This window comes from Aptenodytes forsteri, unplaced genomic scaffold, assembly GCF_000699145.1.
Source record: "Aptenodytes forsteri isolate BGI_AS27 unplaced genomic scaffold, ASM69914v1 Scaffold272, whole genome shotgun sequence".
In the NCBI taxonomy this organism is placed as follows: Eukaryota; Metazoa; Chordata; class Aves; order Sphenisciformes; family Spheniscidae; genus Aptenodytes; species Aptenodytes forsteri.
In genome coordinates, this window is record NW_008794885.1 from 43,248 (window position 1) to 60,296 (window position 17,049).

The following is a 17,049-nucleotide window of genomic DNA, read 5'->3' on the forward strand; positions in this document are numbered from 1 at the left end:
TGTGAGCGCACATTGCTGGCTCACGTCCAGCTTTTCATCCACCAGTGCCCCCAAGTCCTTCTCGGCAGGGCTGCTCTCAATCCCTTCATCCCCCAGCCTGTATTGACACTGGGGGTTGCCCCGACCCATGTGCAGGACCTTGCACTTGGCTTTGTTGAACCTCATGAGGTTCACATGGGCCCACTTCTCGAGCTTGTCCAGGTCCCTCTGGATGGCATCCCGTCCCTCTGGCGTGTCGACTGCACCACTCAGCTTGGTGTCATCTGCAAACTTGCTGAGGGTGCACTTGATCCCACTGCCTATGTCATTGATGAAGATGTTAAACAGTACTGGTCCCAATACAGACCCCTGAGGGACGCCACTTGTCACTGATCTCCATCCGGACGTTGAGCCACTGACCACTACTCTCTGGATATGACCATCCAGCCAATTCCTTATCCACCGAAAAGTCCATCCATCAAATCCATATTCTTCTCAGAGTATGGAGGAGTGTTGTAATAGTCTAGAATGGAATTTATGAAGTCATTATTTATTGTGTGGGAAGATTTCTTGGTTAATATGTGTGAATTGCTTGTGAGAAGGAAACTTGCTGCTTCTTATGTATTTTCTAAGTGCCATCCATGGACCTATATTTTAAAGTTGTCTGCAAATACATGCTTATAACACTCTGACCAAACATAATGTATATGGTTTCTGATATCTTGTTGTAGCTTATAATGCAGCAGTCACTTTTCCTAGTAAAAAGTCTAAGAATATAGGCCATCTGTCCATCCATAGAAGTAATTTGTCCAATGTTAATTTTGCCATCAGTCTCCATGAATCCTGAGTTTCACTTGAATGCCTAAAGTTAGCATTCGGTCTCCGTATTTAGAAGCTCACTAAATGGTCTGTTTTCAAAAAACACTCACTATCGGTTCTGGTTGGAATCGGTGAGACTGATTCTGAAAACATAGGTCCTTTAAATATGGCCTTTAAAGTACCTGCCTCCAGACATTCAGTTTTGAAAATGGTGACCTCAGATTCTTCCAGGGCAGTGGTAAAAATGAGTGAGTTGTTGGGCTTTCTGTGCCAGTAGTGTCCAGAGATTTAAATGCGAGGAGTGTACATGGGACTCATCTAGCTAGTGCCAGTCGTTGCAATGGTCAGGTAGATGCTTTGATTAATTACACTGTACCAAAAGCAAATCGAGTCCAGTTTTTGGGTCTGCATGCCTGCCTGCAGAGAGGACTGAAAAACCATTGGACCAACTGGGTATTGTTAGTCATTTCTGCCAGGGAAACAGGTTAAAACATCTGTGAGTGGGGTTTTTTTCTTTTTTAGTTTATTTAAGAAGTTGAATTTCATAACTGATTAACACTCCAGCTGCATTGCATTCAGGTTTTCATGAACTGACAAAAAAATACCCCAGAACTGTATCTTCAGTGGTACTGTTCTCTATCTGTACAATGTTGTTCACTTGAAAATCTCAAGTACCAAGTCATGTAAGTAATTGTTTCCTCATTTTTCCTGTTGGTATATTTAGGACCATCCATGAAAATGCTGATAATTGAAAACAATCCTAATTTATTTTTGCAATCAACTCCATGATGTCTTGCATGAGCTGGCAAAAAAAAAAAAAATTCTGTGTTGACATGGGTATCTCCTGTGAAAGTGTAGTCTTTATGGAAGTTCATGACTGCAGAGCGAGGAAGATGTTTATGTGTTGTTTTACCCCTGGAAGAGAATTTTAGAGATAAGCCTGGAGTGTCAAAAGTAATGTGCTCTGATTTGTCATGCAAGGGATTCAGTTTCATAGAATTCTTCCAGAATTTAAACTTAAAGTTTCTAAATCATGTTGAATCCTAAAATGCTTTGGTACTGTCATCAAGACCCAGAAAGACAGCCTAGTGCTTCTGCAGAAATCCATGAATTAGAGTTGAACTCACGTGTTAGACCCAAAATGCTGCATGCTAGCATGCTTCTAAACTTTCTTGAAGTGTGTAATGATGTAGGAGATATCTGCACTAGGTATCCAGTGATCTGACTGCTGAATAGAAGACTGTTAGACCAAGTTACTTACTTTTAAATTGCCTAAAAAGGTGACACTTACCACGTCCAGAGGAAAACTTGGTTGGGGTTTTTTTTATCTTTTCTTAAAATAGATGTGGTGACTGCTATTCTTTCCATCTATTTTGTGTTTTAGATATTATGCTACTACATACATGTAATTTGCAAATGCAGTTTGGATACACTGAAATGTAAGAATGTTCTTCAGTCAGTGAGTCATTTAGATGATTGAATTGGATCCTAAATATGTCTGGTAATTAAATAAGAAATGTATATAAAATGAAAAATATTGGACTAAATTATTATCTAAATATTTATGCAGGGACTATATTATCTTCACAGTAAAGGAAAAATGCACAGAGATATAAAGGTAAGTAAAAATGGAAGGGAATTTTGGTGGTTTTAAAATAGGCTACATTACCTCTGATGGGTCTTTACTGTTATGTATGAATTTTGGGGATATTTTTAAATATGTAGGGTTTTTTCTATTAGAATAAAATAAAATTTTCTGCCCAAGGGAAGAAAAAAAAATCTTTCTTTAAAATGCATGCGTGGAAATAGTTTGTTCTTTTAATTGGAGCCAAACATACTATTTATTTAGACCAGTGCTGTAAAATTTAGGCATCAGCTAGTGTCCAGAGCAACATGTGTTCAGATGGCTGTCAGGGTGTGCTCTGTGCAAAAGGAAGGGTTTGGTCTTTCCCACACCTTTCCAAGAAGCTTGACATACCCTTCTCTTTGAACCAGCTAGTGAGCAGAGCTATTGCTTTGGCTTCTTGCTTCTTTTCTTGGTGAGCAGATTGCACAGCAGTGGCTGCTGTTCTGTGTGGTTCTTGGAGACTACTTCTGTCCCTTCCCTTGCATGCTAAAATTGGGGAGGGTGCTGCAAATCAGGCTCTTAACACTGACTTATTTAAACGTTCATCTCAACAATGCTGTATCAAAGGTGGCTTGTTCAGACTCTTACACTCTCTGTTATAGTTTCCTTCTGGTGCTTCCTGTTGACTCTTTGTCCCTGGAGTTTTACTACCTACTTTTTGCCTTTCCAAACTCTTCCTTGCTCAGACTGCAGTTTAAACTTGGCAGGCTTCCTCCTGGAAATCTGACAGTAAATTATCGTATTCCTTTGTGTTATGTGGGGGGTTGGTTTTGTTTGTTTGGTTTGGGTTTTTTTCAGACTAGGGTTGCAGCGTACATAGTAGCTTCAACTGTAGATGCCTTAATGCAGCCTGATTCCAAGTTGTTCTCACTGACTGCAGAAGGATATTTAGGTTTTGAGCAATCGTAAAAATAATTTCTGAAAGATTGCTTTGGACACAAAAATTAAACATTTTTCATTATACTTTATGGAATGCAAAATGATGCTTGTAAGGATACACTGCATAGATACTTGTTTCTAAATAACTGTGCTGATAAAAAATGCTTACAGTGCTTACGTTGAGAATTAAAAAAAAAAAAAAAGCTGTTTTCATGAGCATGGAAAAATACTATCTTCATCTGCATATCTCCTGGCTGTTGAATTATGTTTGCTTCCCTCAGTGGCTAAGATGTATTTAGAGTATCTATCCTGCTAGTCTTGAAAGGTGAACAAGGTCAAGAGCATGTTAACTGGACTGTCACACTATTTACCAAGCACCATTTATAAAGCTCATTAACTATACTTGTGCGATGTTTGCCAAAGTAAGCTGCATTTACTGCAGGCCTGACTTTTCCTTCTCTGTGAAAAGCCATAATCTGTAAAAACGTAAGTTTTTTTGGAGGCCCATCTGTGCTGCCTTTCCATCTAGTTTTTCGTGGGCAGTGCTGATATTTTGAGCTGTGTTTAGCCAGCTCCAGCCTTTGCTTAGCTCAACCTGTACCTGGTTTCAGTCTTCAGATCAGGTTTGTTCTCGGTCCTTTTATGTTGTAATTTTATGGTACCAACTACTGCTTCGGGTTAGTCTTGATTATTGAACTGAAGTGAGTGGTACACACAGTCACAGAACAGCGAACTCTTCAAATCTAGCACTAACGGAATCTCTGTTGCATAAGGACAGAAATAGTTTTGCTAAACACATATCAAGGCAGGTCCTTAAGGCTATAATTATAATTATCGTGGCTCTCAAACAAGACAAAACCAGCTCCTACATATGAAAAGAAAATCAAATTACTTCCGCTTTGACCTTTAGAGTTCCTATTTCCTTTTAGTCAGTGTAAATGGAAGAAAGTAAGAATTCATCAGCATGAGCAAATCCTCACATTCTGCTTTTTGAGAGGGTTTTGTATACAATGGAAACTCTGTAGTACCATAGGCTAAAGAGTTCTAAACTGAAAATTAATGAGAAACCCTGTATATCTGACTTTCTTTATATAACAGAATGGCAACTTGCTAATTTCACAAACGTTTCCTTGGTAAGGCTGCAGATTTCTTGAACACACAATCCTTGGTTTGTCTTTGGCCCCTAGTTTGCCATAAGATCTCACATAATTTTTTTTAATATAGTATCAGAGGAATTTGCATATTTTAATTCAAGTATGCTTACTTTTTTTTAAGGGAGCAAACATTCTTTTAACGGATAATGGACATGTAAAATTAGGTGAGTTAATACAATTTAGTGTTATTAACAGATTTTTATGTGCTCTAAGAAGCAGTCTTCTGTATTTTGTTTAATGATGTAATGGTTCATATAAGGAATTAGTGAATATCAGAATTCTTTTTCTCTTGCTAACTATCTAACTGCACTATCCGATTAGTGTCTGAGGAGTAATTGGAGTACTTTTGGAACACTGAGGTAAAAGACTTTCTGATGTTGTAAGGAGGAGGGAAAAGTCAAATCACAGGTTTCTATAATTTTTTAATAAAATGAACCATCCAGAGTGCTTAAGTGTGAAATGTACACTGAAAGGTTATCTGAAAGAGTCTCTTGGATAATACTAAAAATGATGGTTTTTATCATATTAAAACACTGCATGTAACTGTTAGGACTTCTGTGCTAGCCTGTTCTTTCTTGTGTTGATGAGAGGCATGTTTGTGTGCAGCCTGCATAGTTGGCAGGTGACTGAGAGGAGCGGTCCGATGGTATCTGAGATAGACCAAGTTTCCATTATTTGCTTTTGTTGTTTATTTTTTGTTAAATATTTCCAGTATATTTAAGAAACTCTTACAGTGGGGAAACCAAACTTGTGTTCATTAACAATTAATTACATCAAATCAGTTATTAATTGTCACTTTGGTTTTGCTTTTTTTTTTTAATAGCTGATTTTGGAGTATCTGCACAGATAACAGCTACAATTGCCAAAAGGAAATCATTCATTGGCACCCCATATTGGTAACTGTGTTTTACTTGGTCATTAATATAATAGTAACATATATAATACTGTTGAAGAATTGTGATAAAAGCATGCTGTGTCACTCTGGGTAGACTAATCACTAAAGGCTGTGTCAGACTTTCTAGTGATCATATCTGTATTACTTAAGCTAAATCCTGAATTAGTTGAGTATCAGAGAAAATGCTGTAATACTCTGAAAAACTGAAAGGCTGTCTGTGTGCTGCTTTCACAATTTAGTCAAAAACTATCAACAATTCTGCTTGTTTTTAACTCTGATCTTAAATTATTTTTTTTCCTTCCCTGACTTTCCATTTTGGTGTTTCTTCCCCTCTACCCTAGATAAGTCTTTTCTGCAACTCTTCAGCTGATAATGAGTTTCATTTGTTTGTCTCCACAGATTCTTTTCCCACTTATGAAATGTTTCCTTTAAGCCATTTTCTCTGAAAAATTGAAAGGCTGTCTGTGTGCTGCTTTCACTGTTGACTAATGTATCTCAATTTAGTCAAAAACTATCAACAATTTTGCTTGTTTTTAACTCTGATCTTAAATTTTTTTTTTTTCCTTCCCTGACTTTCCATTTTGGTGTTTCTTCCCCTCTACCCTAGATAAGTCTTTTCTGCAACTCTTCAGCTGATAATGAGTTTCATTTGTTTGTCTCCACAGATTCTTTTCCCACTTATGAAATGTTTCCTTTAAGCCATTTTCTTCCCGCCCCCCTCTCCCTTATTTGCCCTAAACTGATCGAATTCAAACATACATTTCTATTCTATCTATACTGCATCTTTATTCTTCCCTCAGTAAACTAGTTTGCATAATTTATTTTTTCTAAAGCTCAGCATTTTATTTTCTCCTCTTTGTACTGGAAGTGGTTGTTCCCTTTCGCCTTGAAGTAAATGATACATTCTTCACTGTAAAACAGCACTTTTGTTGTACGTTTCCCGGAAAGATATTCAAAATTCTGTTGTCTGACAGCATAGTAGGTACAAGATAAAAATGTATATAATGAAAAAAACCCTACATTCAAGTATTTAGTCTTGAAATAGTCAAACACAGCATTTTTAGCATTCTTCTGCAGTGTAATTCATGCCGAGGCATGGATTTGCTTCCTTTTCAGAATAACACAAATACCCATCAGTCATGATTGTATAATTGGTTTGTGTTTCTCTTTCCGAAGATGTCTGGGTGACTTTAGTCCTGGTCTGTATCACTGTGTAACTTCCAAATTGTGCCAGGCTTCTCAAATGATGTGTCATAACCTTAAACAATAACTCTGAAAGCATTACATAGGTTAAATGCTGATGAAAAGCATCAGTTTTTCTTTGCAAAGTTTCTCAGATTTGAGAGGAGAAGCAAGGAAGCAAAATTGTTGAGATCGTGGAGAAGAAAATTTAGTTGGAAACAGGCAGTGTGAAGGTTTTAGTGATCATTAGAGGTGTCTGGGCAGGTAAGGCTATGGTGCTTGGACTGGAGAGAAATGAAGGGCAAAACTGCTGTGCACTGTCTTTAGTTCTAGTAACCCTGCTATTTACCCTTGTGCTCCTCCTCCATGTCTTTCTAAAGTAACCCTTGGTTACTCACTCCTTTTTGACTTGGAGTGATTGGGGTTTTTTATGAACTCTTGAAGAATTTTATGTAAATATAGTTTAACTATGCAAACTTGAAATAAGTTGTACCATCAAACCTGATTATGTTCTTAGATCTACAGATAAGGATGTCTTGTGTTTAAATAACACATCATTTGAGATGCTTTACTGAAGCACTCATTAAGTGACATTCATCTGTCTTACCTATATTGACTTACATCTCCACTTCCACTGTTACTTTTCAAGTGATCTGGACTAATAAAGTTCAAAGCTAAAAAATACTAACATGTTTGCCATCTGATACGATTATGTAGGACAATCAAATCCATAATTTGCTTTGGCCGTTCAAAACACATGACAATGCCTAGTGAATCATTTTCTTTAGGTATTCCTATTGGTGTGTCAGTTATGTTTGTTAATTTTTTGCCACCTGAGGATGTGAAACTACTTTGTTAACTTAAATGAGGTCCTCTGACGTTACAGTGAGGCAGACTTTACAAATGAGGAGTGCTCTGTGTGGAGGTGACAATGAGTCTTCAGGTCTCATGCTTTCAGGATACAAGAAAGCTGACGTTTTGTTACTTTCTTTTTTTTTGTTAGAATTCTTCTCTTCAAAGTCCATTGATCACTTTCTGGGGCAGTGTGGGAATTTGGATATATTTGGATTTTACTGTAGTTGAATAATTATACCTGGTCTGGTGGTTGAGTGGTAGTTCATTGTGTGCCTGCAAAAAAGTCTGAGACAGACTGGTTTCATCCACTTACTGCTAAATAGCTGTTTTGGAAACTGCCTATTAGTTACTAGAAGATGATTGAGGAAAACTTCATGTATATGTTACATAACTTTTTACACACACACACACACGGGTATGTATATCCATACGTACAAATGTATATGCTGTGAGCTTATAGATTGAGAGCTTTAGGGAAAAGAGTAGTAAACTGCTGCGTACAGAAGAATATTTGATTTGTGGCGAAGTTTATCTAAAAATGTCTTCTACCCTTTAGGATGGCGCCAGAAGTTGCTGCAGTAGAAAGAAAAGGTGGCTATAACCAACTCTGTGATCTGTGGGCAGTTGGAATAACTGCTATAGAGCTTGCTGAACTTCAGCCTCCAATGTTTGACCTACATCCAATGAGGTTAGTAAGGGATTAAAGCTTGGTGTGTAAATACAGCTTCGTAAATAATCCATTTGGAGTAGTGGCTATGTGTGCTTCAGGTGTTTGGGTGTACTGGGAGGGTATTGAGTTGTAAGTGTTCTGAACGTACATGATAGAAAATGTAACAACTCTTTGGTGCATAAATGTGTAATGTTGTCCTGGTAGCATCTCTTAAACTAATGGACTTCGTCCTGCCAACTAAATACTGTATTTAATAATTCATATCATATATATATATTGCAATGTAAACCACAAATACTGTTGCTTTTTTCAGAGCACTTTTTCTAATGACGAAAAGCAACTTCCAGCCTCCTAAATTAAAGGACAAAATGAAATGGTAAGTACTTTTCTGTTTGAGTAGACAATGATCATGTATTTCACTGGGCAATTGATTCTAACATTCACCACTTCATTTTACAGGTCCAATAGTTTCCATCATTTTGTGAAAATGGCACTTACAAAAAATCCTAAAAAAAGACCTACAGCTGAAAAGTTACTACAGGGATAAATTTATGTATGGGATTTTTTTTACAGGTAAAAAATATATATGGGATTTTTTTTTTAAGTTATAAAATTAAAATATGCTTAATATGAGTGGTTGGAATTTTAATATGTGTTTTTCCTTCTATCTTTCAGCATCCTTTTGTTACCCAGCCATTAAATCGAAGTCTTGCTATTGAACTTTTGGATAAAATGAATAATCCTGATCATTCCACTTACCATGATTTTGACGATGATGATCCTGAGGTAGGAATATGTTTTAGTCATAGAATCAGGTTAAGCTTTCGTTTTCTGACAAAACTAAATAATTATGATTTATTGAGCCACAGAATGTTTCGTGATCTGGGAATAGTCTCAAGGGTTGCTTTTGCTTTTGGTGGTGCTGCTCTGTCACATGTACAGGCAGTTACCAAAATTCATTATATTTGAGGGAGAGAAGCTCAAAGAGAGAGAGATGTAAACACTTTAAAACTTTGTTTATTGTTGTCCTTCAACAATTTTGCAACAGTAAATGTGGACTACTTCTCCAGTCCTGAGTTCTGTCATGCGTTCTGCTTTCTGTTTCTTTGTGGAATTATGTTTCCATTCATCAAAAGAAAGCATTCATAAAAATAATTTTATACCTCTGTAGACTTGTTCTTTTGTTCCTAATTTACTTTCTTATGAGAAGAGGAGAATGATCCTGTAGTTGTTTTTGTCAAATGGTTTGCTATGTATTTCTTGCAGATTATATTTTCTATCTTGGAATACTCTGAAACTTGATTTCAGTTATGGTTTTGTCAAAGGCAAAGTTTCTGATTTGCTGCTTTAATAGCTGGGAAAAGATAGCACGCTTATGTAAGATGATAAACAGCGCAGGACTGAAGTGTTTCATAAATAAGAGAAAACAGATATTCTCTTACTGCTTCCTGTCTTCGTACTTAACTGTGTTAGTGAAGCCTTCTCAAATGTTACAGTTCCCTAACGGATGATCTCTTTTTTGGGGGAAAAAAATTAATCCTTTCCACACAAATGCCATTGATTCATTAATTACATACTTGTGTTTTACTTTTTTTTAATGGATAAACTAGTCTAAAAATGCCTTCAAAGGAAAATAAACTTAAAAGAAACAACTACTTTAACATACTACTTTTCAGATTTTACAAGTTAAATGAGCTTTTACCTTCTGGAACAGCAAAGACAAGTTGACGTGCACCGAGTCTGTCTTCCTTAGAAGTTGAAATAAATAAATGTGGAAAGAAGCCAAAGTGAAATAGATGTCTCTTTTGTATTTGTATCGTAGAGTGCAATGTTTACGTATTTCCTAAATGGGAGGGAAGGAGAGATAGGCATAAGGATTGAATAGTCAGTACTTTTAAAAGCAATTGCAAATAGTGGAGCACACTTAGTAAATTTTTCTGTTAAAAAAAACATTTAGGGAAGTTAAACACACAAGAAAACCCTTAACATGGTTGACTTTCATGTCAGTGTTAAGAGAAAGTTGTCTGATTCCTGATGGAGACAGCACTGAGGAACTCGGATCTTCTACTCACCATAAGCTCTAAGGATCAGGTGTCCTTTAGTTCTTTGTCTGTTCAGTGATGATAGAGATCTCTGAGGCCCATTAAAGCGATATTTCTGTAGAACCCAGAAAATCAAAGCTTTCATGAGCTGTCATGAGAAGAAAGGTAGTTGTTTTCAGTGTGCTTCCTGTGAGTGAGCTGCTCAGATCAGAGTAGCTTGCCCTGTGAGTCTTCCCTGCTTTCCTGGAAATTGTACTGAAACCCTGATGTGCCATTCCCCTGTGTCACTGGTATATCTTTTTGGTAAGAATCTTGGCCTTCATTTTGGGCCACTCAGGCGGAGAATCTCTCTTCTCTTCCTGTATGAGTCGCTTCAGTACACATTTATTGACAGTTAACTTGTAGCTTTCAAAATAGTGTTCGCTCTTTTATGTCTCTTCTGACTTAGCATTAAGAAGGCTCTTCTGTTGTCTACTGTATTACTTATCGGTTATCCCATAATGAAGTGTGGTATAAGGGGAGAAAGATATGCCTTGTCTGGGGAGAAAATGAAGAGAAAACAACCTCACAGCAGTGATCAGAGAGAATGCATATTTTCATCATTTATAAAGGAGCTGGGCTGGCTGACAGTACGGAGGACAAACAAACTGCTTGCATGTGTTTTGATATGTATTTTTTTCCAGATGTTAGTTCATTTGTTGTTTATCTTACGTTGCTGAGGGTTTCCTGCTGCATTCATGGGCTTCTGTGCTATGCATAATGATACTTCTCCATCATGGTTCATCACATGGCCTTGAGCTCTCCAGTGAGCTTCAAACACTGTTCTCTGTGGTGCTGGATCATTTTCATTGGCTAGACAACTTAGATTTCTCTTCTTATTTCTCCCCTAACCATGTTGCCAAATAACTTTCCATTGAGGCATTTAATCCACCTGCAAAATGAGATTGATAGTGACACTTAGGAAAACATTTTATTTTGTAATAAACAAGCCTAGAACCTACCTCTGTGAATAAAGCAGGTGATAATGAATTATCCGATGCATCTTGAGCAAGGTCTGTATTTCAGATGAAGAATCCTGCCACAGGCAAAGCAGTTGTTGGCATTGTGGTCTTTCCTATAATAAACCAAAGGGAATAAGAAGTGTACATGCTCCTTTTATACATGGTTGAACTTGCTCTAATACCTGCCTGCTCACAGAGGTAGCTGGAGATGTTAATCCGAACTTGGGCATTGACCACTCCTATACTTGTGGCAATCACCTGAATGCATCCATCAAAAATTGAAAGAAGCAACATAACATGGTATAACATAACATGGTACAAACAACACTGGTGAGAATCTTGAGCTTCAGACCTGCTCCCCAGTTTGTTTAGAGTTTTGGTTGTTGGGGGCTGGGGGTGGTACTTGTGTTTTGGGTTTTTTTGGTGGGTGTGTTTTTGTCTGGGGTTTTTTTGGGTGGGTGTGTTCTTTGTTTTTGTTTTTTTGTTTTTGAGGCTAGAGAGCTTTTCTGGCTATGGTCTTTGAAGGCAAGTCTACCGCCCACTGTGATGGCAACTCTTCACCTGGCCTATGCTGCTTTTATGGGGGTGCTACCTGTTACTGCTTGGATAGTCCGCAGAGTTGTGTGGGTGAGGTAGACATTAAGATGTGAATTTGCCACCTCTTTCAGGAGTGCTGTGCTACATCTTTAAATCATTCTAAACTCAGACAAAGGTGAAATGTTTAATGTGTAAAAACAAAACTAAAAACATGCAATCAGGTTATTTGGGTATAATCAGAAAGGTCTTCCCTTGATACAGTTGTTGTTCATTTGGCAGCAATATCTGTAACTGACATTTTTAAGTATTTTTCTCTACCCCAACTCATGGAGGACCTAATTTGGTTTCCCATTCAGTCAAAGACAGGATTTCCATTTGGGACTCTGCTTTCACTCCCTTAAGAATAAACATTTGGAGATGTTGGCAACTGCCTATTCACCGCATTGCTGTGACAGTGACTCATGGTAGATGTGATATTAGCGGAAAAGGTTGCAAAGAGAAAAGTGCTCATGTTTTATCCTTAGCACACTGTAAGTTTTGGGGATAAGATTGCTCTTGAAATATGTACCATGATTAAAATTGTGCTCAAATGGCATTCGTGTCGGGAAGTTAACCTACATTCCTTTGTCCTCTTGCACAGCTCAGATGTCAGCTGTTTGTATCGGTTTGTTGTCAGCGTAGGTCTTTCAAGGTGACTTGAGGACTTTGTCCTCATGACTGAGAGATGAGGATTTGACTCCTTCCAGTAATTCTGTGGTCATGGGGAAGGAGGTGTGAGGGCAGGCTCTGCCTGTTGTGCAGTACAAACATCTGCGGCAGGATGCAAGGAACTTGCACAATATCGCTGCAAAGGCAAAAATACCTCCCACCCCCACTACAGTAGGGCTCCTGGTGCTGGCATTACATATGCACACACATCATGTGCAAGTGGGCAATGCCTCTTAACAAAAGATTATAAATAAGCAACCTTTTAGCACTTAGAGTGTTTGCAATACTGAAATAGAAAACCAGATCAAACCTTGAAATGCCTCCTGAGCTATAGCAAACTGTTTTTAAAGCTCAAAAGGATGCACGATAGACAAACCAGAACTGAGGAAGGGGAGGATTGGCATAAGTTACAAGAAACAAAAAACTGCCTGTGAGATACATGGGAGAAAATACATACCCACAATCTGTAAGTCTCTCCAGTTTCAAAAAATACCGAAGTGAACATAAATGGGAGGTGAAACACTATGTACATATGTGTTGGATCCTAATATAAAGCAAGGAAGTAGTGTGTGATGAAAAAGGGAGAAGGGAAATAATGCTTTCAGATAATATTTCAGTGATAAACAGTTGCTGAGCTACTCATGACTCTTTGATAGTACAGCAGTTGAAATTCTCTAACTCTGTCATCACTTTGTAGTCAAAAGTTGCCAAGTGAAGATTATAATATATATAAAAGCAAAGCTAACATACTAGCACATCAAATTTCTGACACTATTGTGTCAGATTGCTTTAATTAAAAATTGTTTTGCTGCCACATATTCAACACAGAAACATAGTGAACATGCGCTTTTCAGAGATTACTTGGGCTAACATCATGGAGAATGAACTTTTTTTCTAAAGAGTAAGATCGCATTGCAGAGGACATACTGAGAGCACACTGTTAGGATTTATGTTGCTAATTTTGGGGCCTGATTGTATACAGCAGTCAGCTGGTCTTGTACTCTCATTAAGGAACCTTAAGTTATAGTTTCTAAGAAAACCTGCAGTAGGGGATGTAGAAAGAAGAGAGAAAATCCAACAGGGGTAATGAAAAGAAAGCCAAGTCTTAAAGTTCATGTCACTTTATCCTATAAAGAAGTAAATGGAAATCCAGGGAAAAGATAAAAGTTGAACATAAATATGAAGGTGAATTTGTAGAAATGATGGCATCGCTCTTGCCACACAGCACAAGAGTACCAGGAATACTCCCTTCTATTCAGCTCTGAAAACCTCAGGCTAACTTCTCATCTACTTAAAGAAACTAACTGATGACTTTTTAGGAATCCGTTTAGATTAGAAGCTGGGAAAATGATTGGGGTATCTAAATGAAGGAAATGCTGCCAGTAAGTCAGATTTAGTCTTACTGCTTATTTTGGAAACTACCGATACCCTTAAACTGAAAGGTGCGAAAAGGAAATGTTATCTTAGCAAAGACAAACGCTGGCCAGCATTGTCTTTATTTGCTCAAATCCAGTGTTTTAAAAACCTTATCTTGAAGTTGAAGACACTCTACAGATAAACTGTCTCCGAATAATTCCAACTTTAATGTACAAAAACATACATGCAATCTTTATTTTTAGCTTCCGCTTGATTTCTTTCTTTCTTTTTTGATATTATGCTAAAGAAACCTGCTAAAAACTAGGTACACAATACAGTGTTTCAAATGAGTATATTTTGGTATTGAAGTATTTTATTTTTCTCTTCTAGCCTCTTGTCCCTCATAGAATTCATTCGACAAGTAGAAATGTGAGAGAAGAAAAGACACGCTCTGAAATAAACTGTAAGTATGTGTAATATGACAACATGACATATTCTTAAAATAATCACTGATATTAACTTATTTCAACTGGTATTCTGGGTATCTGATATATATAGAAACATTTTTAGTGATATATAGGAAAAATAAAAACTTATACTGTTTCACTTATGGCTATAGGTTCTAGATGACTACGCAAAAGAAATATTAGTGTAAAATATTTGAATACATCCCTTGTCAGCACTTCAGCAAATCTCACTATTGCTTCATCTTAATTGAACAGGACGCAACTGGAGCTCATTCTTAAAATAATCACTGATATTCACTTATTTCAACTGGTATTCTGGGTATCTGATATATATAGAAACATTTTTAGTGATATATAGGGAAAATAAAAACTTATACTGTTTCACTTATGGCTATAGGTTCTAGATGACTACGCAAAAGAAATATTAGTGTAAAATATTTGAATACATCCCTTGTCAGCACTTCAGCAAATCTCACTGTTGCTTCATCTTAATTGAACAGGACGCAACTGGAGCTCTTCTGAGAGCTGATTGGTATAGCTTCGTATGCCACTCCAGTCAAGGATATTTGGAGTGATGCCAAATTCTGCTGAGTAACAGAATGGCAGAGGAAGATTTTTCTTCCTTAATTTATTATTCTGTTGTAGTTTTTGCTTTTGAATTGAAACAGTCATGTAGAAATCAGGAAAGGAGGAGGTTGATCACTGACCATTAAAAGCAGACTCCATCCTCCAAATTGTAGTCATTCTTTTGCTTGAATGAAATCAGAGCAATACTTGGAGCTTTAGTTGTCTTTTCTTAAACTAAAATTGAGGGGAGGAGTGTTAAAGAGTATCTGCCAAAGAGCTGTCCTAGAAGATGTGATTTAGCTGTCTCCAAAATTCATTCAGGTCTCTTCAGTGCTAGTGGATCTCCCAGAAGGCCAGATCCAAGAATGAATTCACACAATGGATGTATTTTTTCTATAAATTACAGCTGTATTGCTCACTCTAAAGAGTGAAGTGCCCTTCACTGCCCTATTTGCTGAATGGTTTTCCTGATCCTTCTAATGAGTAGGTGGGGCAAATGGTGATTGTGATAGAAGAGTACTTTCTGTGCCCATTAGTTTCTAGCAGGCAGAAGTTCGGTATGTGCATGTGTCAGGAGTTTCCATCAGTGGGGATATGATACACTCATTAAACTGGATTTTTCTTTTTTGTAAGCCTTTGGAGCTAAATTTTGTCTAATTACAGTCCAACTTAAATTCTTGTTTTCCTTTTCTCCTCTTTAGTTGGTCAAGTAAAATTTGATCCACCCCTGAGGAAAGAGACAGAGCCACATCATGAATTTGTGAGTAACAAGCAGCATGGGCTGTGCTCTGCACGTTATTCCCTGCAAATATCTGTGGAGGAGGAGAAATCCAAGATGTGTAGCATACTTCCTTAGCACTACTAAACTTGGTAGCAATTTTTCTGACAAGTGGTAACATATTGGTCTTAAATTTTTTGGTGCCATTACACTATATGCAGCAAGACCGCTTATTTGTGGGCTCTGGCAGGTGTGATGTATGTGCTAAGCAACAGCCCTTTGTCTTGTGGGTTTCCTTTATACCTCATTGCCAAGTATATAATTCCCTTTATTTATAGAGTTACTTTTTTAATTGTGGAATTACTGTGCATACTCAAATGTTTCCCTTGTGCTTGATTGATAATGGAAATAATAAATTTGAGAACCTGGGAAAGAGGTATGATGCATTTTAAAAAATTGGATTTTTGTGGGGTTGTTATTTTCCCACGCAAACAATCTTTCTGTGGCCCTGCATCACACCTGAGCCACACTGAGTCTGGCAGTTGACATATTCTGTAAAGAATCATAGAATCATTGAGGTTGGAAAAGACCTCTAAGATCATCGAGTCCAACCGTCGACCCAACACCACCATACAATACACCAAGGTGTATTGCCAATTTCTTCTTCCTACGGACCCATCAGTACAAGGGGTATGAGAACTCAAGCAGTGAGGGAAAAGGCGTCTGTGCTGTCTCACACACACGATTCCAGTAGCTTTCTCTCTTCTATGGAGACTGTTGCTTTCCACATTTGTGCACTTGGGCACACATTCCTGGATAAAGACACTCCTTTGCTTCCTTACTGCAGACGTCTGTGTTCTCTTTGTTTTTCTAAGGCAGGTGTTAAGGTGAAAAAATTGGCTTAGTGCGTAGGTGGGAGGGACATTGGCTTTGGTCTGAGTTGTTTTTGGGAAGGGTGTGTACCTAGGAATGTACTTCCTCTTCTATAGTCTACAAACCACATGTGAGTGGGATTTCTGATGCAGATTTCCTTGTATTGCTCTGTACTTGTATTAAAATCTCCTTCCCGGTACCTTGTCCTTTGGTAGTGGGTCAGCTAGCTCTGGGTGTATGACGTATACAATCTTGCTCTTCCTCAGCAACTGGCTGGACAGGTAGTCTGCTGTTTCTGGTGCCTGTTTGAGATGGAGGAGAATAGCTTACCAAATCACACATAGGACTTAAGCAATTATTTCAGATATGTCATTTAGACCTTGACATAGCTGCATGATATCATTTAGGAGTCCTGGTTATACAAGTGTTTATTAAATATGGTAATAAAGTCATTGTTTCTACCATAAACTCATCAGTTAACTCAATGATTTTTTTTTAACTGATTCCAAGTTATCATAGAATCATAGAATAGTTTGGGTTGGAAGGGACCTCTAAAGGTCATCTAGTCCAACCCCCCTGCTGTGGGCAGGGACATCTTCAACTAGATCAGGTCGCTCAGGGCCCTGTCCAGCCTGACCTTGAATGTTTCCAGGGATGGGGCATCCACCACCTCTCTGGGCAACCTGTGCCAGTGTTTCACCACCCTCAGCGTAAAAAATT

The 17,049-nt window shown here is 37.7% G+C and overlaps 1 protein-coding gene across 1 annotated transcript in view; it reads left to right on the plus strand.

The window, feature by feature from the left end:
- Window positions 1–17,049, plus strand: part of MAP4K3 (mitogen-activated protein kinase kinase kinase kinase 3) — an 83,432-nt gene that overhangs the window by 12,968 nt on the left and 53,415 nt on the right. Inside the window, exons 5-13 of the mRNA XM_009274787.2 lie at window positions 2,369–2,416; window positions 4,580–4,622; window positions 5,282–5,354; window positions 7,947–8,078; window positions 8,374–8,436; window positions 8,520–8,601; window positions 8,736–8,846; window positions 14,095–14,167; window positions 15,440–15,498. Coding sequence (XP_009273062.1) covers window positions 2,369–2,416; window positions 4,580–4,622; window positions 5,282–5,354; window positions 7,947–8,078; window positions 8,374–8,436; window positions 8,520–8,601; window positions 8,736–8,846; window positions 14,095–14,167; window positions 15,440–15,498 — 684 coding nt within the window. The remainder of the gene's footprint in view (window positions 1–2,368; window positions 2,417–4,579; window positions 4,623–5,281; window positions 5,355–7,946; window positions 8,079–8,373; window positions 8,437–8,519; window positions 8,602–8,735; window positions 8,847–14,094; window positions 14,168–15,439; window positions 15,499–17,049) is intronic.